The sequence below is a fragment of the Amblyraja radiata genome, chromosome 25 (assembly GCF_010909765.2).
Source record: "Amblyraja radiata isolate CabotCenter1 chromosome 25, sAmbRad1.1.pri, whole genome shotgun sequence".
NCBI classification, from domain to species: domain Eukaryota; kingdom Metazoa; phylum Chordata; class Chondrichthyes; order Rajiformes; family Rajidae; genus Amblyraja; species Amblyraja radiata.
In genome coordinates, this window is record NC_045980.1 from 31,887,315 (window position 1) to 31,912,892 (window position 25,578).

At 43.6% G+C, this 25,578-nt stretch overlaps 2 protein-coding genes across 2 annotated transcripts in view; both read right to left on the reverse strand.

The window, feature by feature from the left end:
• coro1c (coronin 1C) overlaps positions 1-12,663 on the reverse strand; it is a 119,803-nt gene extending 107,140 nt beyond the window's left edge. Inside the window, exon 1 of the mRNA XM_033043744.1 lies at positions 12,369-12,663. Within this exon, the coding sequence (XP_032899635.1) occupies positions 12,369-12,648 (280 nt within the window). The 5' untranslated portion in view covers positions 12,649-12,663. The remainder of the gene's footprint in view (positions 1-12,368) is intronic.
• A 41-nt stretch (positions 12,664-12,704) lies between these two features.
• On the reverse strand, positions 12,705-15,627 carry LOC116987184. Its single transcript, XM_033043061.1, has 3 exons — positions 14,991-15,627; positions 12,831-14,642; positions 12,705-12,793 (listed from the first exon to the last, which is right to left on the reverse strand). The coding sequence occupies exons 2-3, from the start codon at positions 14,632-14,634 to the stop codon at positions 12,705-12,707; spliced, it is 1,893 nt and encodes a 630-aa protein (XP_032898952.1). The 5' UTR covers positions 14,635-14,642; positions 14,991-15,627.
• Between the last annotated feature and the right edge of the window lie 9,951 nt (positions 15,628-25,578).

Consider the following 25,578-nt stretch of genomic DNA (forward strand, 5'->3'; position numbering starts at 1 on the left):
CCAATGCAATGCAGCTATTGGTTTGGACTTACTCTTCTCTCTCACATTCAAAGTTCTGATTCCGTGGTAAAACAACAGAAGAATGTTTTGCAAAATGTTTAAGTCAAACCAACTAGGCAAGCTCTTAATAGAAACAAAATGCTGGAGTAACTCAGCGGGACAGGCAGCATCTCTGGAGAGAAGGAATGGGTAACTTTTTGGGTCGAGACCCTTCTAAGCCCTTTATTGCCCAAAATCATGGAAGGGAAAAGATAAATTATTATTCTCCCACATTTGTTGCTAAACACCCCACTAGTGGACAAATATCACCGCTAATAGCTATGCTCCTCTCTTGAATAATGCCATGAAATAGATGTTTTTATATTAAATTGTTAATGTATGATTATAAATTCAAGATGTAGATGTCACGTGGAAAACTCAGTTTTGAGTACTCAAGCTCATAGAAACAGTAATGAGATTACAGCGGCACAAAAGGTTGTGCTTCTGCCTCACAGCTCCAATGAGCCAGGTTAGAACAATATCCAATGCTGTGTAGAATTTGCTCTTTCTTCCTGTGACCACCTAGGTCAGTGGTTTCCCCCAACATCTCAAAGACATGCTAGTTAGTAGATTAACTGTTTTCACTAAATTCTCTGCAGTCCAGATTGGTGGGAGGAGAATTGTAATGAAATTGATGGGCATGTGAGAGACAATGGGTTGCAGTGAGGGAACGGTATTGATGGGATTGCTCTAAAAATTATCATAGACTCAGTGGGTTGAATGGCCTCCTTATTATGAGATTCATGAACGGAAAATCTGATTTTTTGATTCTGGCTAGATTACCTGGAAACTTTTCAACTCTTAATTGGTAAATCATGAAATCGACCTGATAAGTGACCCTGACTCCTCTGGCACCTGACTATTTGCTTAACAATGCATTCATATGCACCCCTGAACTATGCGTTCTAAGTTGTGGACTGCAAGTGAACCAACAAACTTCTGACTCAGATATCGGTGTCACTACTGGGGCAAGGCTAATGCCTTACATGCATTGCATACCTATCACACCCATCTTTGTGCAGGTTCATTAGCTTCCTGTGCCTCACTCACAGGCTCATGCATATATACCTGTCTATGGTCACAACTTAGTCGACTCTGTTCACACCATTCAGCTCTCACCTGACACTGAGCGTGAACCCTACAAGCTAATCATTCTCCTTAAGCTAAGACCTTTTGATTTCAAAATTAAATAGTTGGAAAATAGAATGATAGCCAGCAATGATTCCCACTGTATTTCTGCTGCTAGTACCTTTTGTCAACCACAATTTCCCAAGCCAAAAATGCTCAAGCCCAGTGAAGCTACATAAATGGATGATATCAAGTACAAATCTGCAAACATTGTCAATTCTGCATCAAGGTGCTTAAGCCTAATTGTTTGAATAAACAATATTCTTTGCAGAGGGAAGTACAGTGCCCTCCATAACATTTGGGACAAAACCCCATCATTTATTTATTTGCCCCTGTATGCCACAATTTGAGATTTGTAATAGAAAAAAATCACATGTGGTTAAAGTGCATATTGTCAGATTTTAATAAAGGCCATTTTTATACATTTTGGTTTCACCATGTAGAAATTACAGCAGTGTTTATACATAGTCCCCCCCCATTTCAGGGCACCATAATGTTTGGGACACAGTAAATGAATTGACACAGTCAAGTAAATGAAAGTAGTCATGTTTAGTATTTTGTTGCATATCCTTTGCATGCAATGACTGCTTGAAGTCTGCAATTCATGGACATCACCAGTTGCTGGGTGTCTTCTCTGATGATGCTCTGCCAGCCCTGTATTGCAGCCATCTTTAGCTTATGCTTGTTTTGGGGGCTAGTCCCTGTCAGTTTTCTCTTCAGCATATAAAAGGCATGCTCAATTGGGTTCAGATTGGGTGATTGACTTGGCCACTAAAGAATTGACAATTTTTCAGCTTTGAAAAACTCCTTTGTTGCTTTAGCAGTATGTTTGGGATCATTGTCTTGCTGTAGAATGAACCACCGGCCAATGAGTTTTGAGGCATTTGTTTGAAGCAGATGCTGGTTTAGATCGAAAGTAGACGCAAAATGCTGGAGTAACTCAGCGGAATAGGCAGAAGAAGGGTTTCGACCCGAAACGTCACCCATTTCTTCTCTCCAGAGATGCTGCCTCTCTCGCTGAGTTACTCCAGCATTTTGTGTCTACCTATACTGTTCTTTGTTCTAATTCAGCACACTTACACAATCCTGATTTGTACTGATCACTTTACCATTTGCTGTTTTGCTTTCAGCTGACCAAGGCCCTAATCTCACTGCCTCTCCAGAGCTAGCCACGCCTCTGTCCAAATTGTTCCAGTATAATTACAACACTGCCATCTGCTTGACAATGTAGAATATTGCCCGGTTGAATATCTCCCGGTTGCCAAACACTTTAACTCTCCTTCCCATTCCTATAATGACCTTTCTGTCCTGGGCCTCCTCCACTGTCAGAGTGAGACCAAAAGCAAATTGGAGGAACAGCACCTGATATTTTGCTTGGGCAGCTTACAACCCAGCGGTATGAATATTGATTTCTCTAACATCAGGTAACCCTTGCATCCGTTCTCTCTGTCCCTCCCCCACCCAAGTCGTACTAGTTTCACTGTCGTCCCGCTGAGTTTCACTGTTTGTACGTTATCACCTTCCCCAAGCAAACAATGGACCATTATGGGCTCCACCTTTCCTCGATCATCGTTGCTGGCTTTGATCTGTCTTTTTGCATATCTTTCATTAATGCACCTTTTCATATTTCTCAGTTTCTTCTCCCCTAGTTTAATGCCATGATTACTGCTAGCTTCACAGCCTCAGGATCACTCTTCCCTGCTACTGTGGAGCTCCATTACAACACACTTTTCGCTTTTCAGCTCTCCATTAGGGCAGCCACTCAAACTCATAGAGAAAATACCTCACGAGGAACAGCAAATGTTTGTGTCTTGTGCAGAACACAAAGTGTTGGAGTAACTCAGCAGGTCAGGCAGCCTCTCTGGAGGACATGGATGCTGCTGCCTGACACGCTGAGTTACTCCAGCACTTTGTGTTTCGCAGGAAAGACTTCCTGTATATGGTGGGTACATGGAATGAGCTGCCAGAGGAGGTATTTGTGGCAGTCACTATACCAACGTTTAGGAAACATTTGGACAGGTTCTGGGATAGGAAAGATTTTGAGGGATTTTGACCAAACATGTGCAGGTGAAATTAGCGTAGATGGGTCATTGATTTTGGTCATATTGGACAAGTTGGGCTGATAGGCCTGTTTCGTGCTGTATGATTTTATGACTGAAGTCCGAAGAAGGGTCTCGACCCGAAACGTCACCCATTCCTTCTCTCCAGAGATGCTGCCCATCCCGCTGAGCTATTCCAGCATTTTGTGTCTACCTATGATTCTATGTCTCTTTCCTTTAGCCCAGAGGAGCAGGCAGAATGTAGTGATTTGCCTACACTGCAGGCTTCCCCTAAAGTGCACGTAATCATATGTTGCACTCCTGTGGTATCATTTCTCACAAACACTCCCTTGACAACCCCCTGCTAGGAGTTCATAATTGTAGCCCTGGAGGGTGCCCTTACACAAAACGAATGCTTCTTGTGGGCTCTGTTTTGTATCAGCCTGTTCAGGAAAGTCTTTCTGCCCCCCATGGGAGTACTCTCCTGTTGGAGCACACCCTGCAGCGGGAAGAGTGCTGCTTGATTTGTGATATGAACCTGGACAGAAAGTGTCTGAAGCTCAGGGAACTTGTTTTAGATCAGTAGAGTCTGCTGTCCTGAAATTGAGACTGGGAATCTCAACTATGCTGTACTGTGAACCTTGCAATTTAAATACCAGTTTTTATGGGACTTTCACAAACTGCATTTGGCTGATTCACTATGTTTTAACATCATTGAAAAATAGTAAAGCATTTTTTGGACCAGCATCTCTTAACAGTGCAGCATTCAAATGGCGAGCCAGCCTCGACTTTTGCGATCAAGTGGGAGTCGAACTTGACCACCATTACCAACAGGCAGTCTGTGCCACAGCTAATACTGAAACGATGGTCTTGCAATTTCGCAGCATTGCGATTTGGCTGCTAAGGTTTGCAGATTTTTTTTAAATTATGGTACGAATGTTGTGAGGAAATCTGGAATGTAAATGAACTCAGGGTAGTTTCAAGGATGTGGTGTTAAATATGGTGAATGCCTCACTGACAAATTCCTGGAGTCTATCAGCAGCAAGAGAAAACTGAAAAGTATGAGTGGTTAAAGTGTGACGTTAGATGCTAACTTGTGCTAAGATGTTTAACGATTAGTTATTGAATTTTCCACATTTTACAAGTAACATGTTATGATGGAGAATGTTTTGCCAAAATCAACAAAATATTAATGATAAATCAGAGGTCAAGTGTTCAAATGGCAACACAAAAAGATTGGTTGATGGTCATTGTGATGGCAATGAGTTAAGTTTATTGTCACATGTACCGAGTTACAGTGAAAAGCTTTTTCTTGCCTGCTATCCAGTCCGTGGGAAGACTATACACGATTACAATTGAGCTGTCCTCAGTGTACAGATGCAGGATAAAGGGAATAAGTGAGCCAAAGGGTTCATTTCCATACTGTTTCTCTGTGACTATAGCAACTCAGGTTAGAATGAGGTTAGAATGAAAAACACCTTGTGAAACTATATCAATATCTGGACAATACGTTTCTTTTGAATGTCTTCATGTCAATCTTACTGAATGGAAGTTGCCTGTGTGTGACTTTATTTCAATGTGGGGTAGACATTGCACATCTGCTACCACAATAGCTTAATAGAGTGTGCCCTGGATCCAGAGGGAGGGGGTCCAAGATGTCTGGAAAACAGACTGCCGCATGGATATTGTGCTTGCACATTGTTGGATGTGCACATAGGCATGGCTCAGCTTGTTGCCATGTGTGTGTGTGTGTGCGCACACACACACACACACACACACACACACACACACACACACACACACACACACACACACACACACACACACACACACACACACACACACACACACACTGCCTCTCTCTTCACTACCTCATCTGGACCTCGTTACCCCTACCTTTACCCCTCTTACTCTCATCGTCCCTGCTTCGGAATCAATCCCCTCTGCCACAGCACTGCCCTTCTTTCTCTGTGCATCGCTGGCCATACTCCCAGCAAATTCCTGCCTCCATTCCTGAACCCAGCCACAAACCTGTCCCAGCCACACTCCCTGTCTTCATTATTCATCTCAGCCACAGACCTGCCCCAGCCACATTCCTTGACTCCATTCCTAGTCCCAGACGCAACCCTGCCTCAGCCCCATTTCCTGCTTCCATTCCAGGTCCCAACCCCATTCCCTGCCTCTGTTCCTAATTGCAGCCTCATTTATTGGCTTGATTTCGCACCCCAGCCACATTCACTGTCTCCATTCCTTATCCCAGTCACATTCCCGGCCTCTAATTCTCGCCCAAGCCACAGATCTGCCCTGTTCCCGGCTACACTCTGCTCACACACCTGGCCTGCAGCCATTCACACATCTGCCCACATGCTCGGTTGCAGAACAACACTCCTGTCCACATTCTCAGCTGCACATAGGCATGTTTCTGACTCCACACTTGGCCTCGCCCCTGCTGTCACACCTGGCCACTTCCAGTAATGCATGGGCTCAGGTGCACACCTTCCGTCTCTCATGTCTCTGTTTCTGCACCTGCCCGTGTTCCTGTTCCTGTGGGTTATGGTGTTGTACCTGGCTGTTTAATGAGAGTGGATGGCTATGGTAGTATGACTACCATAGGTGGCCACCTTGCACCCTGGCAGTACAGGAATAGACCTACACCTTTGTGCTTTCCTGCTTCCATCTTGTGGCAGAAGAGTGCAGTTGCTGGGTATGTTTACGGCACGGTGCCCCAAAAAGCAAAAAAGCATAAAAGCTGGTTTAGAGATACACCATGGAAACAGGATCTTCAGCCGAACATGTCCACGCCGACCAACGATCACCCGTACTATCCTACAAACCTCAATGATTCAATTGTTCTTTATTGTCACATCTGCACAGTACAGTGAAATTCTTTTGCATAACCCACAATGCACAAATGAACAGTCGCCATATTTTGGAATCTTTGTAATGTGGAAGTACACCGGAGCACCTGAAGAAAACCCACGCAGCCACAGGGAGAACGTGCAAACACTATATAGACAACACTCGAACTCAGGATCGACCCAGGGTCTCTGACGCTGTGAGGCAGCATCTTTATCGCTGCGCAGCAGTACAGTTGATAACAAGCTTGTTATCTATCTATCTATCTATCTATCTATCTATCTATCTATCTATCTATCTATCTATCTATCTATCTATCTATCTATCTATCTACTATTAAAACTCTGTGCCTGCCACCTGCCGTCTGGCTGCCGTCCGGCTGCCTTTCTGCCTTTTGATTCGTTCCATCGTGTGATGTCACAATGCCCAATACTCGCAGATGTCCAATCGGAATGGCCGATGCTCGCCAATCTCCGAGATCTTTTCCATTTCGGTAGAGATTTCGCTTTTCTTTCTATGTATCCGCTCCTCATTACATTTCGTCGTGTTTAGCTACACGTTTTTAATCAAATCCTTCTCACCCCCCAATATTTCAAAAATAAACTGGCTTCTCACCCATAGAAGCAGCCATTTCGGTAAGACATTTCACTTTCCATTCCAACTATCCGCTCCTCATTAGATTTCGTTATGTTTATGTCCACATTTTTCATTAAAACCTTCTCCCCCCCCCCCCCACTCACTCATTTTGTCGCCTCCTGCTGGCCAGCGACCATAATGGCTGCTGGCGCCCGCATCTCGCCTCAAAGACGCCATTTAAAAACAGCCGCACTGCTCATTCCTGAGCCGCTTGAGTTGGAGGACCACGTCTCCCGTGGGGGCTACGGGTAGGGAACGGCTGCGTTGGAGGAGCAGACCCAACGGTTCTGCCCTTGGTCTAGTAGATGTATAAAATTAAAACAAAGAGTGACTCGGGTATATATAAATAGTAATGTCACATTTCCCCTCGACTCTGACCCCCCCACAGTCCCTCTTGGTTCTCACACATTACTGTGCAGTATCTTTCCACAATCTCACTTATATCCCTGTTACTGTCCATGATCCACAGCTGTTTAGTTCAATTATCTTGACCCCAGAGCGACCCTTGCCAACAACAGCTATTTAAGTATGATATAAAAGTTATAATCTTTCATGGAAACCTCAAAGTTGTCTTGTTCATGCAGAATTTAGTGTTTTATAATAGTAGCTTTGACCTTGAAATCATCCCATTTAATGTTAGTAACAAAGTCTATAACTGATTGGAAATTATTCAGTTTGCTGTCTGTGTGTAAGTTACTGTAGTATGTCCTGTTTAAAATAACCAAAGCTTTTCCTTTCAAGAACAGAGAATAAATTATAAATGAATATATTAATGTGCGTTTATCACAATGGCACAAATTACTTGCAAACCCTAAAAAGAAAAGATTTTCAAAGTGCATTGAAAGCACTGTATCTACCATTGATAGAAGTTAAGAACACTATAAAAAATTGTAACTGTTTCATAAAGTAATCAGTATTCCTGCTGCATGAAGCATCTACCAGTGGCAAACTTGTAAGTTTATTCCGAGGATACTGTTGCTACAATGTATAGGTCTTCCCCAGGTTACCCATGGTCAACTTATGGACACTCCATACATATGAATGAGTGTTTGTGAGACTGGGATGGATTTGCTGGCTGCTACAGTATGTCTGTGGCATGGGAAGGGAGCATTTCCGGGTGCCTTCTCTCCTCTTAACAGCTACTCCACCGCTGTGCCACAGTGTCCGGAAACTGAACTTGTTTGACTTGTCTGAATGATAAGAAATAGGAGCACCCTCCTTGTTCAACATGTTACTTCCATTCCCTCCAGGAGAAGAACGTTTGAAGATCAAGATCTGGACTAAAAACCACAGTGTACTTGGAAGCAGTGATTCCCATTTTCCTATACATTTCAGAGGTATGGACTACCTGGAGCAAACAACTCAGCGCACAGGAGAGAAATGTACTTCTCCTTAGATGTCAAAGGCCATGCTGGCATAGGAAAGCTGAATTTCATTGAGAGGTGGATTCCAAGGTATTCCTGAGTCTTTTCACGAGCTACAATATTGGTATGGAGTCAAACACAAAGTGCTGGGGTAACTCGGTGGGTCAGGCAGCATCTCTCTGAAAGGAATGGAAGCAACATGTGGAATAAGGAGGGGTTCTCCTATTTCTTATCATTCAGATGTCAAACAAGTTCAGTATGGGCGACACCGTGGCATTGCGGTGGAGTAGCTGTTAGAGGAGAGAAGGCACCCGGAAATGCCCCCTTCCCATTCCACAGACCTACAGCAGCCAGCAAATCCTTCGCAAAATCCCACTGCAAAATCATCTGTTTCCACTGGTGCCAAGAGCAGCATGGTGGTGCAGCAGTAGAGTTGCTGCCTCACAGTGCCAGAGATTTGTGTTCGATCCTGACTGCGGGTGCAGTCTGTACGGGGTTTGTACGTTTTCCCTGTGACTGCGTTGGTTTTCCATGGGTGCTCCAGTTTCCACCCACACTCCAAAGAAGTACAGGTTTGTAGGTCAATTGGCTTTGGTAAAAATTGAAAATTGTCCCTATCAGGTAGGATAGTGCTGGTGAACCAGTGAACCAACATGTTCAACACCAATGGGGTGATCACTGGTCGGGCAGACACTGTGAGCCGAAGGACCTGTTTCCACTCAGTATCGCTACAATAATCTAAATACTGGTAGCATCAGTGAACCAACATGTTCAACACCAATAGGGCACATGACTGAATTTGCATGCATGACACAGCCTCTTAAAATAGTCTGAGTTCCAACATGTTGAGACATTACCAGGAGAACTGAGAAAATTATTCAACAATGTTCTCAAAGTATCCTTGGAAAATAATGTAACGACGAATGGAATCCCTGGTCCATGACCATTTAAAGTAGAAAAAGAACATTCAGGGTGTCACCAAAAATCTTGTGTCCCTTAACTGGGTGCAAACAGAAACCCATTATAAATGGTAGAAAGAGCACACATCCCTTACCCCACCAAGGAAGAGTCAACATCATTTCATCGTCATTCTCAAATCGCACATAAGGAAGGAAGGAAGTCATCCTCGATCCCATGGGGGCTTCCTAAAAAGGGGATAATTTCTGACACCTTTCTGTTTACTTCATGTCCCTCCAGCAGAGGGTGATATCTACGAGGTAACTATGTTTAAATGGCTGGGCCTTAAATGAATGTCATCAATAAGCTGTCAGTGACACTTCTGTAATCATGCTCGCCTTCAAAACTGAGAATCAAGAATCTATAATTAAAGTCTGGTTGAAGTAATGCAGAGCAAAGGAGCTTTAAGCACTTGTAACTGCATGTCCAGGAAAGTGGAGCCTGCTAATGTTAGCTCCTCATTAAATTGAACCTGTTAACTTAATCGGTTAACGTAACCTGGGTGTCAGGAGAACATGGATAGGCGCTGTTTTGGGTCAGGACCACTCTTTAGACTGGTTAACATGGATAGGCTTTGTTTTGGGTCGGGACTTCTTCAGCCCGAGGTAGATAGGTGATGTTTCAAGTCAGGACTCTTCTTCAGACTGAACATGAATAGGCAATATTTCTCGACCCAAAAAAATCACCTATCCATGTTCTCATGAGATGCTGCCTGACCCGCTGAGCTACTCCAGCACCCTGTGACTTCTAACTCAACCTGTAGTCTCTTTGGGCAAGGGAGTTCTTCTCTATGTTCATCATTTGTTGAATAGCTTCCCAAAATTCATGTTCTTCCACATTCTCCAACTAGAACAGATTGGCCCAAAGCTTCCTGATTTCTGAGGCTTTGAAACAAATTCTAGAAATCTATATTTCCATGACCATGTCAGTATTATCTCACTAAAGGTGCCCTTTTTTAGTCATTAGAGATTCTAGTGGCGCTGTGTTTTTGCAGGTGAATGTATTACAGAGGACCTGATGTTAGGCTTCTGCTCATATTCAATAGACGTCTTGGCCGCCCTCATCAGGAACTCAACAAAATAGTATGTTATTGAAACAGGGCTAGAACATCATGCCAGAATTTATGGAACTGTCTTATTTTACAAGCTCCAAGTACAGATAATATAAATTGGCTATTGTGACTTTGGCTCCAAGGATTTTTGATACCTCTCCTCGAACCGATCAAATCAAATAAGTACGTCTTTCACAATAACAACAGAAAATACTTAAAATGCTCAGCAGATCAGAGGGAAAGAGAAAGGGGGTTAATTTTTCAAGTCAAAGATTCTTCATCAAAACTGGGATAGAGAGAAAACAAGTTTACGATTCAGAGAGGGTGAGAGCGGAATGATAAGAACAAATGAAAGACCTCTGACAGGGTGAGGACAGGCCGTTATAAGGAAGCTTCATTGCTGCGTCCACAGATGCTGCCTGATATGCAGAGTTGTTCCAGATTTTCTGCAATTTTTTTAAGTTTCAGTTTACAACAACCTTTTTTTTACATTTTAAAGGCTCTAATATTCCGTGGAGGCTTACCTTTCCTTAAGGGCGTTATGACATCTGTACTTTGTGTTAACATGCATAGAACATATAACACTTCAGCCCAGGAACTGGCCCTTCGGCCCACAGTGTCCGTGCCGAACAAGATGCCAAGTTAAACTAATCACCCCAGCTTGCATGTGATCCATACCCATTAATTTCCTTCATATCTAAACGCTACTTAAATGTCACTATCGCATCTGCCTTCAGCGACACGTTCTAGACACCCATCACCCTCTGTTTACAAAAACTTGCCCCGCAAATGTTCTAAATTTGAACGACCAAGTCAACCGTGGATCCTTATGCATCCTTATCGTGGGCTCTGCTATTGTTTATCATTTCACTTGATAGTCATTCTGCTGATGTTTCTTGAAAACGTAATCAAATGAATGAAAGTCACAACTGCAAATCCCCAAATTAATAAAAGCAAATAATAAAATGGAGGTCAAGAGCACCAAGAAATTCAGCAAGACCACAGAAGCTGTAAGTGACATCTTTTAGTGCAAAATTGACTGCTGATTTCTGTCTTATGTTACTTTTCCAATTAGTTTTAGAGATACAGCATAGAAACAGGCCCCTCGGCCGACCAGCCCCATACACTAATTCTATACTACACTCGAGGGACAATTTACAGAAGCCAATTAACCTACAAACCTGTACGGCTTTGGAATGTGGGAGGAAACCGGAGCACCTGGAGAACGTGCAAACTCCATACAGAGAGCACCAAACTCCAGGTCAAACTCAGATCTCTGGTGCTGTAAAGCAGCAACTTTACCGCTGCACCACTATGCCAATTGTAGGGATAAACAACAAACTGATGTAACTTGTAGCTCAGATTTTAAGTCTGGTTTCTGTTCTGCCACTCCCCATTCCAAGTAACAAGCACGCTGTACAAAGAAGTCCTTATTCAAATCAAGACCAAATATTTCATCAGTCAACATTGTGTGCACAATTAACCTTTTACATTTCATTTTTAAAACATTTTTATTCCTAACTGCCTGTCTTGAAGAGTCTGAATATTCCTGATATTTCCTGACAATTTCCTGTCAGTATACTTAACAATTGAGCAAAAATGTAACTTGCCCAGTCCCTCCTGCCTAGGTGGAACTTTGCATTGTGTTTTCTACACTTAAAAGTCAGCCTCAAAAACCCCTTGAATTTTCAACCTTTCTGGTTACAATTGCATTTCAGATTCCAACCATCAACGGCGGGTCACTTGATTGTCCTGCCATGTTATTAGAGGTGGTGGAGTGAGTGGGTGCAAGTCGCGGTGGTGGTGGGTGGGACACAAGTTGATCAATGGTGATGGATGATATTGCAAATTGTTCATTTCCACCTTATCATGATTCCAAATCAGTTATGTCTGTTCCCCAACACCTTGACCAAGTGCAGATTTGGATTGTGCTAGGGTACAGTGCAACAAACTTCAGTGAACACCTGAACAACATGTTTTGTACCAACCACCACAACGCCATCTAGCCAACCCCCTTTCTCCCAGAGAATCTTGGCACACCTCTCCTATCAGCCACGCTCTCTTGATTATATTTTGTGTATATGTTTTCTCCATTTCATCCTTAATGTCAGACTGCACAGCAGTTGTAGCGAAAGGATTAGCCAGGCGAGCACCTTCTAGTCCAATATAGCATCACACTAAACCATTTTGCACTCCCACTCCTGACACTGAAATAAATGAGCACCATTGTCATATAGTGATAGAACAGCTTCGTATTCACCTTTGCAAAATGCTGAACTATTTAAAAGAACAAATTACCTGATTTCTTCTTTGCTTCTGGCGCCTTCTTTTTCTGGTCCTTTTTCTCAAATGCTTTTTTAATATCAGAAACATTAACAAGCTCTTCAGAATCAGGCTTTGGCTCAGTCATCTGATCTGCCTTGTTGGTCAACATCTTTGCTGGTACTTCTTGGTCTTTTACCACAAGGGGTCCTGGAAGCCGGTTTGATGCTGCAGCGTTAGCAGTTGTTTTGATCCCAGTGTGTGAACCTGCATCAGGTGGCTGGCGGACATGTTCTGTTCCCTGTCTAATCTTCATGTCAGTGAGGTCGACAGGAACACTGCCTTTCTCAGGTACACCAGCCAGCTTACCCTTCAGGCCTTTGCCACATTCAATCTCCGTGCTGACATTTTGGGAAGGGAGCCCACCGTCGTCAGTTTGGTCACTCCCATCGACAGGAACGCTGGGAGCGGTTTTGCACAATTCACTCTCTTCCCTACTATGGCCCTCCTCTGGGGCTTGATTGGCTTTGCTGGGCTGCTGATAATGCACCAGGTCGTTCTTGCTGTGTGTTGCTAGATCAGGATGGCCGTCTTCAGTCTGTACCCTCTCTGCTGTTTGATCAGATTCAGCCAGCTGGTCTGCTTGCTGCAGCGGCTTGTCCTGGCCACTGCTGTCAGTCGTGTGAGATGGACTGAGCAGTTTATCAGTGGTCCTGTCACTGCAGAGAGTTGCACTTGTGTTTACATGCTGCATACCTGGTGCAACCTGGTCCAGAGCAGACCCACATACACTTTTCAGAACTTGTTGAGCTGAATTACCTTTTCCATTCTGATCAAACTGACTCTGGTTTCCACGGCACACAACTTGCTCCAGATCACTCGCCTGCACCCAGTCAACATGGCAAGATGTGTCGGCCTGCTCTTGAGAATTACCTCTGTCCAGCTCTCTGCAGGATACACTTTCAACCAGTCCGCTGCTGCCTGGCCTGCTCTCCTCAGCCTGACTGAAGTCAGAGTAAAAATCATCTTCTGAAGTTTGGTTTGACTGACTGACTTGTTCGGCAATGGCAGCACGATTGGACCCGTTATCTATTTGTGACCTCACCCAGGAGATGGATGAATTGGATTTTCCATCAGGACTGCCATCCTGTGCAGCACTCTGACTGTCGTCAGCAGATTCTCTGGGTCTCTCCGCCATACATTTATCTCCATTTTCTGGTTCGGTCTGCTTCGCTTCACCAGCTTCTGAATTTAGATCTGTGGTGCTGGCCAGGGTGTATTGGTCGCTCTGTGGGATCACGTTGGGAATAGCTACATCTCCACAAGGAACTGCATTTAGATCTGCCAAGTGGCTTGTTTCATCGAGCTGGTCCGCTTGTTGATCTGATTTGACGAGATATAGCTCAGTCTGAGAGAGAAAACGCTTTAGCCCTCGGCCACCTCCACAAGCCTTCACTTCAACATCAACAGCCTCGTCACCATCTTGATTATCACCCGTAGTAATCATCCATAGATCTTCTGTTGTGTTTTCAATTCCTTCTCCTGCAATACCTGCTTGTTCTTCTTTCTGATTGTATTTGTCCACGGACGCAGCCAACGCAAGTGCAGCTCCGTCCCTTTCGTATATTGTCCCCAAAGTTTCTTTTTGCTCACTTACAATGCAACTTGAAACGGCCTCACCGTCCCAAATGTCCTTCCCTTGAAGTGATTCCATGTTGAGGCCCATTGTTTGGCATTCAGCCTCGTTCTTTAGCCAGTTCTCACTCAATGGTTTCTCCTCAGACTGTTGCCTAATGGGCTCCAAAAATGCTTCTTCCACTTTCTCCACTTCAGTGTTACTCACAGTTTCTGATATATTATATTTCTGCTGTAATGGTAAAGGAAAAGCTATCTGACGTTTCCAATCCTGTTGTTGTCCAGCAGATTCATTTTCAGCACGCTGGCATGCTGAAGCAAGCCAGACATTATCTTTAATTTCTATATCCCTGTCACAAATTGAATCAGCTTTCTTTCCACTGTTTGCATTCTCAGTGTCCTTCTCAAGTTTCACAGCAGTAAAATCTAATTTCTGTTCTGAATTGTCTTCATCGATTTTCTCACTCTGCAGCGGCCCTTTTACCACCTGCTCAAGCTGTTCCACGCATTGTTGAAGGAGTTTGGTTTCTGTGTCGCCCTGCTTCACGCTGCTGGAAAAAGGAGCAGACTCCACACTGATGTTAGAACTTCTTGCTTGGGAATGACGATCGACGTCCGTACTTATCCGGTCTTCCTCAATGCCTTGAAACTCTTTTGCTTGCTCCATTTCAAACACTTGATAAAGAGGAAGAAACAGGCAGGGATTTTAAAAGCAAGAATATAAACTTTCCAATACACACAAAGCAGAGCTTGTTTAAGCTCATCCAACCCCCAATGAATCTACACGAGGCACTGTCCTTTTAAAGCTATGTAGTTGAATGCCTAGCCATACTGCTCATCCCTTTCCTACTAGGGTGATGCAGTCGACTGAATTAAACAAGAGGCAGCTGATTGGCTGGGTGTAATTAAGGTGGGTAACACAGAATGACTTATGCCATGAAAATCCACTGCAGTAACAGAAAAGCAACAAAATCCTCTCACGAGGTACACACTCCCTTTAATGTCCCCCTCCCATAGACTTACCGGTCCTTTTTTTAAATAGGTGATCCAGAAGCAGGTTTACAAGAGACCACGCGCTGACAGTAGCTGAAGTGAAAGCTCAGGCAAACTGATGCAATGGTACAATCTCTTATCTCGATCATTGACCTTTGGTTCATATATCAACATGGAAAATCATTTGCATTGCAAATCCTTCATCTGTTCATTGGTTCTAAACAATCTCTTTGAAGAGGTAGGATTTTAAATTCTTTACATTGGTTCCTGACTAATAAGTACTGAATGCCGCAGTCTGTTCGACTGACACAATGTGTTTACTTTCAGACCCAGAGAGATTTGAATTTAACTTGCATATAAACAAACTTCTACTCACAGTGAGGCCGATTGGTAGAGGCATGGATAGACTTTCATTTGAGAAATCCGATGCCTTTGATAGTGAATGTGCTAATGGCTCCGCAACTGAGCTGTACAAAACAGAGACATCCCGGGTTCTATGGGAATGTCTGATAAATCAACCATTAAGGAAGAAAAAAATGTGTCTGATTGCCTGTTTAAAGAGAAAGAAGAGCAAAGAAAAAAATCAAGTAAATTAGTCTTCAATATTTCTTAAGCGACACTTGTAAAGAATACAATTGTACTAATATTGGCTATAGTATGCAAAGAATGCAGATTTTGGCAAGGAAACATGGGTGGGGGGTGGGGGGTGGATGTACCTTCAGTTAGCACTTTGAAGGAAGGGAACAAAGTGTTTGGATTCATCACCATTGAGGGGCTGACATTAGAGTGTAATATCGATAATCTCGAAGTACAAGCTTAGGGATTGTGACTTGTTAATAACTTGACCTGCTGATTGCAGTATAGCAAATATGCCCAATTTGTTTCTGGATACTGCAGAGGTCCAAGATGACAACCTCATTGACGATCACTTAAAGTCAAGTATGATTGTCCTCCTGGTCGGTCCTTTCTGTGGACTTTGAGATGGCTGGAGAGATCTATGATGGATGCACACACTTCATTGTCCCTCCAGGTGCATGCCTGTACATGACATCTATTGACATGGGGAGACTAGTGCACGAACAGCCACCACATGGTCCTTGACAGAGACAGAGCCCAGTTCAACTGCACGGACTCCACGATGGTTTGGTGTCTCACCCAGCAGCAGCTTTCTTCTGCCTTCTCAGCCGTTATAGTGTTCCACATAATGGCCAGCCACCATCCGCCATTGTGGTCTTCTTCCAGGACTGCGATCTGTCAGCAACCTTCCCCAGCTGACCTGCACAACATGGGTGCATGCCAGGAGCATAGCTCCACACAGTTTAGCTTTCAGGATCGGAGCCACATACAAGCTTGACCACAACAAGGTGGCAACCCTCGGAGAAGGATGAGAACCTAGATAGACACCGAGCTGTATAGAACTTGAAGCTCAACTTTCCAAAGTGGACGTGGTGCAAAACTCTGTTGTTCATGTATAACTATGACACAGCACCTCAAGCCAAATGTTGCAGCTTCTATTTTAGCACAAAGAAATATCTGGGGAATGTGGTCATGCTTTGTTCGTGAATCACCGTGTGCAAATGTTCCGTGGTAATTTAGGCCCAGAAACTACCAACTGAAGATTTCAGAGGCACTATCTGGGGAAAGTGATAGTTATAAAGATTGAACAATATCTGGAGATAATTAACATATGGGGACCAGAATTGTAAATGACTGCTGCAGATTTTATGTAAGGTAAAATGCAGGGATAACCAGAGGAACATTGGAACAGTCAAGTCTAAAAGTAACAGGGCATGGATGAGAGAAAGTAAGATGTTGAAGGTAAGATTAACCAAGGTTGTGTTGATTCTATTGCCCCCAATTCACTTGTTTGGAGCTCCCTGTGAACGCTACACCAGTGCAGAAGGTAGCTCCGCCATGAACAAAGGACAAGGACGGGCCTGGCAGCCGAGCGAGGAGGGATGTCGGTGAGAGTGGAGGGTCGTCGGAGAGCCGTTGCACACGTGAGTGCCAGCGATCAGCCGAGGACGTGCCACATGAGTCCCAGCGGTCGGTCGAGGATGTGCCACCGAGAACAAAGAAGGACCCGGCATGGGGGAGCCACCGAGAACAAAGGGACCTGGAGTGGTGGGTCCACGAGAACAAGCGGTCTGGGGGAGGGGGGGGGGGGATTAGAAGGATGAGGGACCATCGGGACTATGCTGAATACTTTTGTAACTTTGTTGTCACCCTATATTAGGCGACTCTTTGCATTCCTTGTAACCAAGTACATGTGACAATAAAGTAACAATCAATTACTGACAGTAGTTACCATGGTCTTTCTGCACTTCCTCATTCTGCATGTCAACTGACAACTCATAGCATGGGTTGCTTCTCATGATGGCAACGATGTGAAATATGTTAATGGCCTGTTCCACTTATGCTATTTTTTTTTGGCGAGTTGCCGGCACCGCGGGGTGAAGCCTGTTTGGGTGTGAGTAGCGGCCCAAAGAGTCGTACTTTTTTCTGGTCGCTGCTGGATTTTAACCATTTTGAAAATTTTCGGCGACCTGCTGCGGCTATGACGGGTCGCCGAAAAAAACGCATAAGTGGGACAGGCCCTTAACAGACCACCATGAATTGTTAGTTGCTATCTCAGCATTTTATCACAGAGTTGTTCCAAAAAGATGCTGGAAACAAAAGCCTTATTTCAACATATTAATGTTCTGTGGCATTACATCGTATGCATGTTACAAATATGCACAGGTTGTCTACCTACATCTTTTCTCATGGCATCATCATCATCCAGTAACAAGCTATTCATTTACTGTGGTGACTCAAAACACACGGAGTCTTTTACCCAGGGTAGGAGAATCAAGAACCAGAGGGCATATGTTTAAGATGAGAGGGACAAGGCTTAATAAAAAAAACTGTGAGGCAACTTTTTTACCCAGAGGTTATATGGAATCAGCTGCTAAAGGAGGCAGTTTAGGCAGGTATTAAAATAGCATTTAAAAGATACTTGGACAGGTACATGGATAGGAAAGGTTTTAAGGGATACGGGCCAAACATGGTCAATTTGGACTAGCTTAGATGGGACCTTTTGGTTGGCATGGACGATTTGGGCCGAAGGGCCTGTTTCCATGCTGTATGGCTGACTCTATGACTTTCATACACAGGAGAATTGCTTTGTGAATTCCTTGTTGGACATGGTCCACCGCCAACCTGCTCCATATGGACCCTGCTCATTTCCCCCACATCAGCTGCATTTCTAGAGGACTGCATACTTATCCACGCTTAGAGTAATTGGTAAGTGAAAAGGCTTTGAAGTCAGCAGAATGGTTTCTGGTCCCTTCAACACCACTGTATTCTATTAGCAATTTGAATCTGCTGAAGAAGGCACCAAGAAGTTATAAAACTGCAAAAAGCATCAACAGCCAGAAGAAATCAATCAGTAAGCAGCCTGTGTGTTGGTGGTGTTTTTTTTAAAGTAGGGCAGTGTCTGACTATTGGACAAGAGTGAGATTAAGTGAGGATAGTTATTGGACAGTTCAGCTGAACTCAAATGGGTGCAACAGATGGTTTGACATCATGAACTGCTTGCATCCTGTCCTTTCCTTCTCTGCCAGTGTTCTCAATGAAACTATCAAGACCGAAAGGTTGTGAATGTGCTGCACCATCACATTATTACATTCCGGCCGCTGCAGTGAATTCCACCCATCACCAGTCTCCCAACTATCAAATCATTAACACTTCACCTCTATGTGGAAAACAGGAAGGTACGATGAATGTTTCAAAAGAGAGTGAAAAGATTAACCATTACCACAGCTCGCTCTTTCTAACTAACTGGGAAAGAAGCTGAACAAAGCTTAAAGAATAGTTGGAAGAAATGTCTTACAATTACCAGTGATTTGTTATTTAAATGGGGAAAAAATATAGAATCTCTGTTCCCTACCAGATGGGAAAAAGTTAACAGTACAACAAAGGAACAGGACGTTGAGCCCACAATGTCTAGGCTGAACATGATGCCAAGTTAAACTAATCTCATCTGCCTACATCTGATCCATATCCCTCCATTCTCTGCATATCCCTATGCCTATCCTAAACACCATTATCATATATACCTCCACCACCACCTCTGGCAGCACATTCCAAGCATCCACCACCCTGTAAAAACATTTACCCTGTACAGTTCCTTTAAACTGTACTTTGCTCCTCTCACCTTAAAGCTATGTCTTCAAGTCTTTGACAGTATCACCCTGAGAAAACGGGTTCTGCCTCTCTACCCTATCTATGCCTCTTATAATTTAAATCTTGTATCAGGTCTCCCCTCAACCTCTGGCGCTCCAGAGAAAATAACTTAACTTTGCTTGATCTCTCCTTGTAGCTAAAACTCCCAATTCATGCAGCATTCAGGTAAATCTTCTCTGCACACACTCCAGGCCTCAACATCGTTCTTGTAATGGGGCAACCAGAACTGCATACAATACTCCAAACTTGGCTTAACCAAAAAGGTTAAGAGTATCAGATTTAGAATTGCAACCGGTAATCGTTATAAAGTGCTCAGATTGGGACTGTGCTTAAATAATGCTTCTTTGAAACAGCTTGGAATGTTCAACTATCTCAATAGTCCAACATAAATCCAAATCCAACTGGAACAGTCCAACTCGCCACAGCTCATTAGGGTGGGGACAGGAAATCATCTAGAATTCCCAAGTCAAATCCTATGATTTTTCTCTGGTAAACAAATATTGAGGCCAATTGGAATGAATCAAAATTCATCCTTTTTTCTTCGCATGGAAGAAATTCTACATTTGTACTTTTAACGCTGTCAGCCACATGTAAATAATTCAGGCAGCTCTGCACCACTTCAAATCTCAGACGCACACAGGTGCCGCATGTCTGATGCTGCAGCTGAATCAAAACATCAGAATTCCAGAAATCTTCTTGCACCTTCATTTTCGTGCAGCACAGTGGCGCAGCGGTAGAGTTGCTGTCTTACAGGCCAGGGACCCGGGTTTGATCCTGACTACGGAGTTTGTACTTGCTTCCTGTAACCGTGTGGGTTTTCTCTGGATGCCCCGGTTTCCACCCACATTCCAAAGACATGCAGTTTTGTAGGTTAATTGGCTTCTGTAAATTATCCCTAGTATGTTGGATAGAGCTAGGGTATGGGTGATTGCTGGTCAGTGTAGACTCGGTGGGCCAAAGGACCTGTTTCCGCGCTGTATCTCTAAGCTAAACTAAACTGAATTAATACTGTGACATTTCATGAGTAAACCTATTTTTATTTCTTATTTTACATAGCTGCCAACTGCAAATCAGCCCAAGCTTCAGATCCAGAATAAGTCTCCTTCTGCACAGATCTCCTTCAATAGACTGCGTGATGAGAAAATACCAAGCATCGGGTGAATTAGTCATTGGTTCTGGCTTTCTGCGTGCTAGAGTGCATGCATAAGTCTCAGTCTTATCTGATCATACCTTCACAAGATTAATTTTGACATTCATTAGAACAGAAATTCTCTCATATTCCTCCTCCCCAGAGTATCCCATGGGTTAACAATCCAGAGCAACAATATAATTTGTTGAAAGATTATTGCACTCCGTCTCCATGGCACTCGCAGTTCAAACAAGCATAACACAGTCTAGAAAAGGACTATAACATGCTGTGAAGTAAGTGTTGGGTAATGTTGACATCAACTCAAATTGTAGAAATCAGATCTTTTTTTCACATCTTGTACTTCATTTGGCAAAGTTGCAAGAGTATTTGAGTTTAACTTGGAATGTCTATGCCAGGATTTACTAGGTTCATAGTCTGCTTCTCCTAAAATGGCACAAGTCTGTGCACAGCAGAGCTGCTACTGAACCTCTGCAGGTTACTCCTTGTATCTTTCTCTAACAATGGTATTTTGTTTAGATTTTTACATCTATCATATCACTCTAACTGAATTTGACCAAAGGATTCACCCTACACAGACCTTCAACTATGTATGTGTTTAACAAAATAATATTTTGTGAAAGTTTGACCAAAGTGTAAAATCAGTACAGCAGGCAGTAAAACAAAATGGGAAGAGTTAAATTTCACAAATATAAACTAGCGTTAAAATTAAAATAAAGAACCGAATACACTGAAAATTTGTAGTTTTAATGATTAGGAACACATTTCTGAGGGTTGGTCAGTTAAGGTAATGGTGCCTTGGAACAAAGTAATGCATTGTTTATTTTATCTCTTTCTTTGACTCATCTGGGTACCAGGACCTTACAGTAGCATAGATACAACGCCTTAGTCAACATTAGTCAACGCCTCCCACTGCACTCGTCTGAACACATCACAATATCAGTGCCATGATATGAACTTCAAGCCTAGCCTGCCCAATCCTTCCTCATAAGACCACTAATATTCCATACATTAGTTTGTGATATTGCCTTTGTGTTCTGTTTTCTGAATTTCAGAATCCCCTAGAATAATCACCTCCTATTCAGACTATTGCCTTTCCAGGTTGGCACAGGAAATGACGAGAATTCTTCAGCCTTCATTTGGCATGTATTATCAAATCTGACACAACCTAACAAGGCAGTAAAAGTGCAGTGTAAATTCCCCAGCAGTCCTTTCAATCAGAAGTCAGTCGCTGCTTGTGCTTCACTGTTCCATTCCACTAATTCTTTTTGGGTAGATTAATTAGGCTTGTGTGCATTAGAGCTATCCTTCAACACCATATCACCAGCCATTAGTCATAGAGCTATGCAGCTCAGTAACTGGCCCTTCGGCCCAACTCGACCATGCCGGCCAAGTTGCTTAATTAGGCCTGGCCCATATCCCTCCAAACCTTTCATATCCATGTACCTGTCCAAGTGTCTTTTCACTGTCATAATAGTAACCTCCTATACTACTCCATCTGGCAGCTTGTTCTGTGTACCCAACATCCCCTGTTATAAAGGTGTCTCCTCAGGTCCCTTTTAAATCTTTCCTCTCTTATCTCAAACCTATGTCCTTTAGTTTTTTGGGTCCCTTCCCTTGGGAAAAAGACCATGGTTTCTCACCTTATCTGTACCTCTCATGATTTTATAATACTCTAAATATTCTGTTCCTCATTCAAGGTGGCCTGTGTTGTTCCCTAGCTTACATTAGACAGCCGCACAATCGATGCCTGAGCCACAAAAATTAACGGCAGTAGGACAAGTCCCTGAGCCTTGTGTGGCTCATTGAACAGGGTTTACTATCACAAAACAGCAAGTCCATTCTCTCAAGAAGCAAACCTGTCCAAAGTAGACTTTCACAGGAGATTAGAGACAGCTAGAGACCTTTTAATTTGGGAAACATCTAGAGGGCTTCATGTTCATACGTTCATAAGTTGTAGGATCAGAATTAGGGAATTCGGCCCATCAAGTCTGTTCAGCCATTCAATCATGGCCGTCCTAACTTTCCCTCTCAACCCCATTCTCCTGCCTACTCCCCATAACCCCTGGCACCTTTACTAATCAAGTTTGCGGCTCCACTCTCTACATTTTTCAACAAGGCCACACTCCCCATAGCGGAGGGACAGGCCTTAACACTGAGCACTCAGGAGGTACAGTGCGCTCTGCGTAGGATCAATCCACGCAAGGCTGCAGGCCCGGATGGTGTACAGGGAAGAGTATTAAAGGACTGTGCTGGACAGCTGGCGGAGGTATTCACGAGAATCTTCAATCTCTCTCTATCTCTGGCAACGGTCCCCAAGTGCCTGAAAACAGCCACCATAGTGCCGGTGCCGAAAAAGTCCAAAATCACCAACCTCAACGACTACCGGCCGGTTGCCCTGACTCCAATCCCCATGAAGTGCTTCGAAAGGCTGGTCCTCTCCCATATTAAATCCAGCATCCCTGCCTCACTGGACTCCCATCAATTTGCATACAGGGCAAATAGATCGACAGAGGATGCCATCTCTCTGGCCCTTCACACTGTCCTGACTCACCTGGACAGACAGGGCACGTATGTGAGGATGCTCTTCATTGACTATAGCTCTGCATTCAATACGGTCATCCCCACCAAGCTCACCACCAAACTCCACCAGCTAGGCCTCAGCTCACCGATATGCGCTTGGATCCTGAACTTTCTCACGGAGCGACCGCAGGCAGTGAGACTGGGCCCGCACCTGTCCTCCACCATCACCCTGAGCACCAGCACACCACAGGGTTGTGTACTAAGCCCCATGCTCTACTCCCTCTTCACTCACGACTGTGTCCCTGCATTCGACACCAACACCATCGTGAAGTTTGCAGACGACACAACAGTGATTGGGCTGATCACCAACGGTGATGAAACAAAATACAGAGCGGAGGTGCAGAACCTGGCGGACTGGTGCGCCAATAACAACTTGGTACTAAACACCTCTAAGACCAAGGAGCTGATTATTGACTTCAGGAGGTCCCATTCTGGAGAATACGCCCCAATCTCCATTTATGGGGAAAGTGTGGAGAGAGTGTCCAGCTTTAAGTTTCTGGGCACTCACATTTCAGAAGACCTCACATGGTCCACAAACACCGCCGCGCTGGTCAAGAAGGCACAGCAACGACTGTTCTTCCTGAGGACATTAAAAAAGACTGGTCTGCCCCAACATCTGCTGACAACGTTCTACCGCTGCACCACAGAGAGCATACTAACGTATGGCATCTCTGTGTGGTATCTCAGCTGCACGGAGGCGGAGAGGAGAGCTCTTCAGCGCGTCGTCAACAGAGCGCAGAGGATCATCGGGACAGAGCTACCAGCCTTGGAGGGCATCTACCACACGCGGTGCCTCAGGAAGGCCCTCAGCATCCATAAGGACTCATCACACCCCTGCCACGGTCTGTTTCAACTACTTCCCTCCGGCAGACGTTACAAGGCCTTCTACGCCCGAACCTCCAGACTCAGGAACAGTTTCATCCCAAGAGCTATAGCGGCTCTGAACCGGCCCTAATGAGTGCCCCCCCACCCACCCCCTTTGGACAGTCTCCCTCAGATGGTCACGTCAATCAATTCAGCTTGTTTATTTATGTATTGTATTTATTTACCTTTCTTGTACATCAGTGGAGCTGCACACTAAATCTCGTTGCACTGACGTGCAATGACAATAAAAGATATATTATTATTATTATTATTATTATTATTATTATTAGCAATAAATATTAGTGAACAATAGAATACACATAAAAAACTTCCCAAAAAATCTTATTTCTGCCTTCATCATTAATCAGCGCACGTACACAGGTTAATCCTCCACTCATACCCTGTGTGGAAAACATGGATAGGGAATGGTTCGAGTTTGGACCCTCCCGACCCAAAACATCTCCTATCCATGTTCTCCAAAGATGCTATCTGACCTGCTGAGTTACTGCAACACTTTGTACCTTAGTAGTATCCATGTTTTACATTATCCACAGTAAATCTATGTCCTAACCCCTTTTGGATAATGAGGACGTAGTGTAATGTCATAACATTGTTAACAAAAAAAAGTTTCCATTTCAAGTAATGAGGAGAAACTAAAGAAATTAAGGATTGGAGAAAAAAGGAACTGCAGATGCTAGAATCCTGAGTGAAACACAAAGTTCTGGAGCAACTCAGCAGGTCAGGCAGCATCTCTGAAGGGAATGGACAGATGACGTTTCAAGTCGAGACCCTTCTGGTTTGGTTTGGTACGAATTGTTCACTTGCAAAATCTTCACCAAAGTGTGGAAATAAAATTGACCCTGAATTTACTGCATAGTTTAAAGAGTTCCACTAATAGAGATAAACAATATGTACAAATTGATATTAATCAGGTTAAAAATGCAACTTCTCTCGATAGAAGGATTCACAATGATTTAATTAGGTTGCAGCACAAGCATTGGAACTGTTTTAATGGTTCAAAACATGCACCCTGGATGGTTTGACGGAATGGTTTACAAATTATACATAGTTGTATTTTTAGCTTTTGACATTTGATTATGTTTCACCAGCTTAATGTTGTAGTCTCCGTGTCACCGCATGCCAATACATAATGCTGTCTAGCACCAAGAGGATCTTCTTTTCCTTTTGCCTTTCAATAATAATCGAGGATTCCTCCTTTCATCTTTTAGCAAAATAAATCTTTTCAGCCTGGCAAAGTATCTGAGTAAACAGCAAACAAACAGAGAAAAGTCCACCAACCTAACTCTTGGAAGTGAATGTAAAGATAACAAAGGAGATGTGCGGGGCATGTTTTTATACACAGAGTGGTAAGTGCCTTGAACACACTCCCAGAGGTGGTGCTGGAAGCAAATATGATAGTGTTGTTTAAGAGGCTTTTGGATAGGCACGTGGACATGCAGGCAATGGAGGGATATGGATCATGTACAGGCAGATAAGAACTTATCTTGGCATCATGTCAGCACAGACATTGTGGGCTGAAAGGCCTGTTACTGTGCTGTACTGTTCTATGGAAACTTTAATATACATTGTCTGATTAAGATAAGACACAAAATGCTGGAGCAACTCAGCGGGTCAGGCAGCATCTCTGGTGAAAGAATATGTGACGTTTCGGGTCGAGACCCTTTTTCAGACTAGAAATTGGCTGTAACATTGGTTCTAAAATTAAGAAATCTTTGTAGGTCGTTAGAAGCTTGATTTATTTTTGCCTTATTTGTAATAAAAGCAAATTATCTGTGC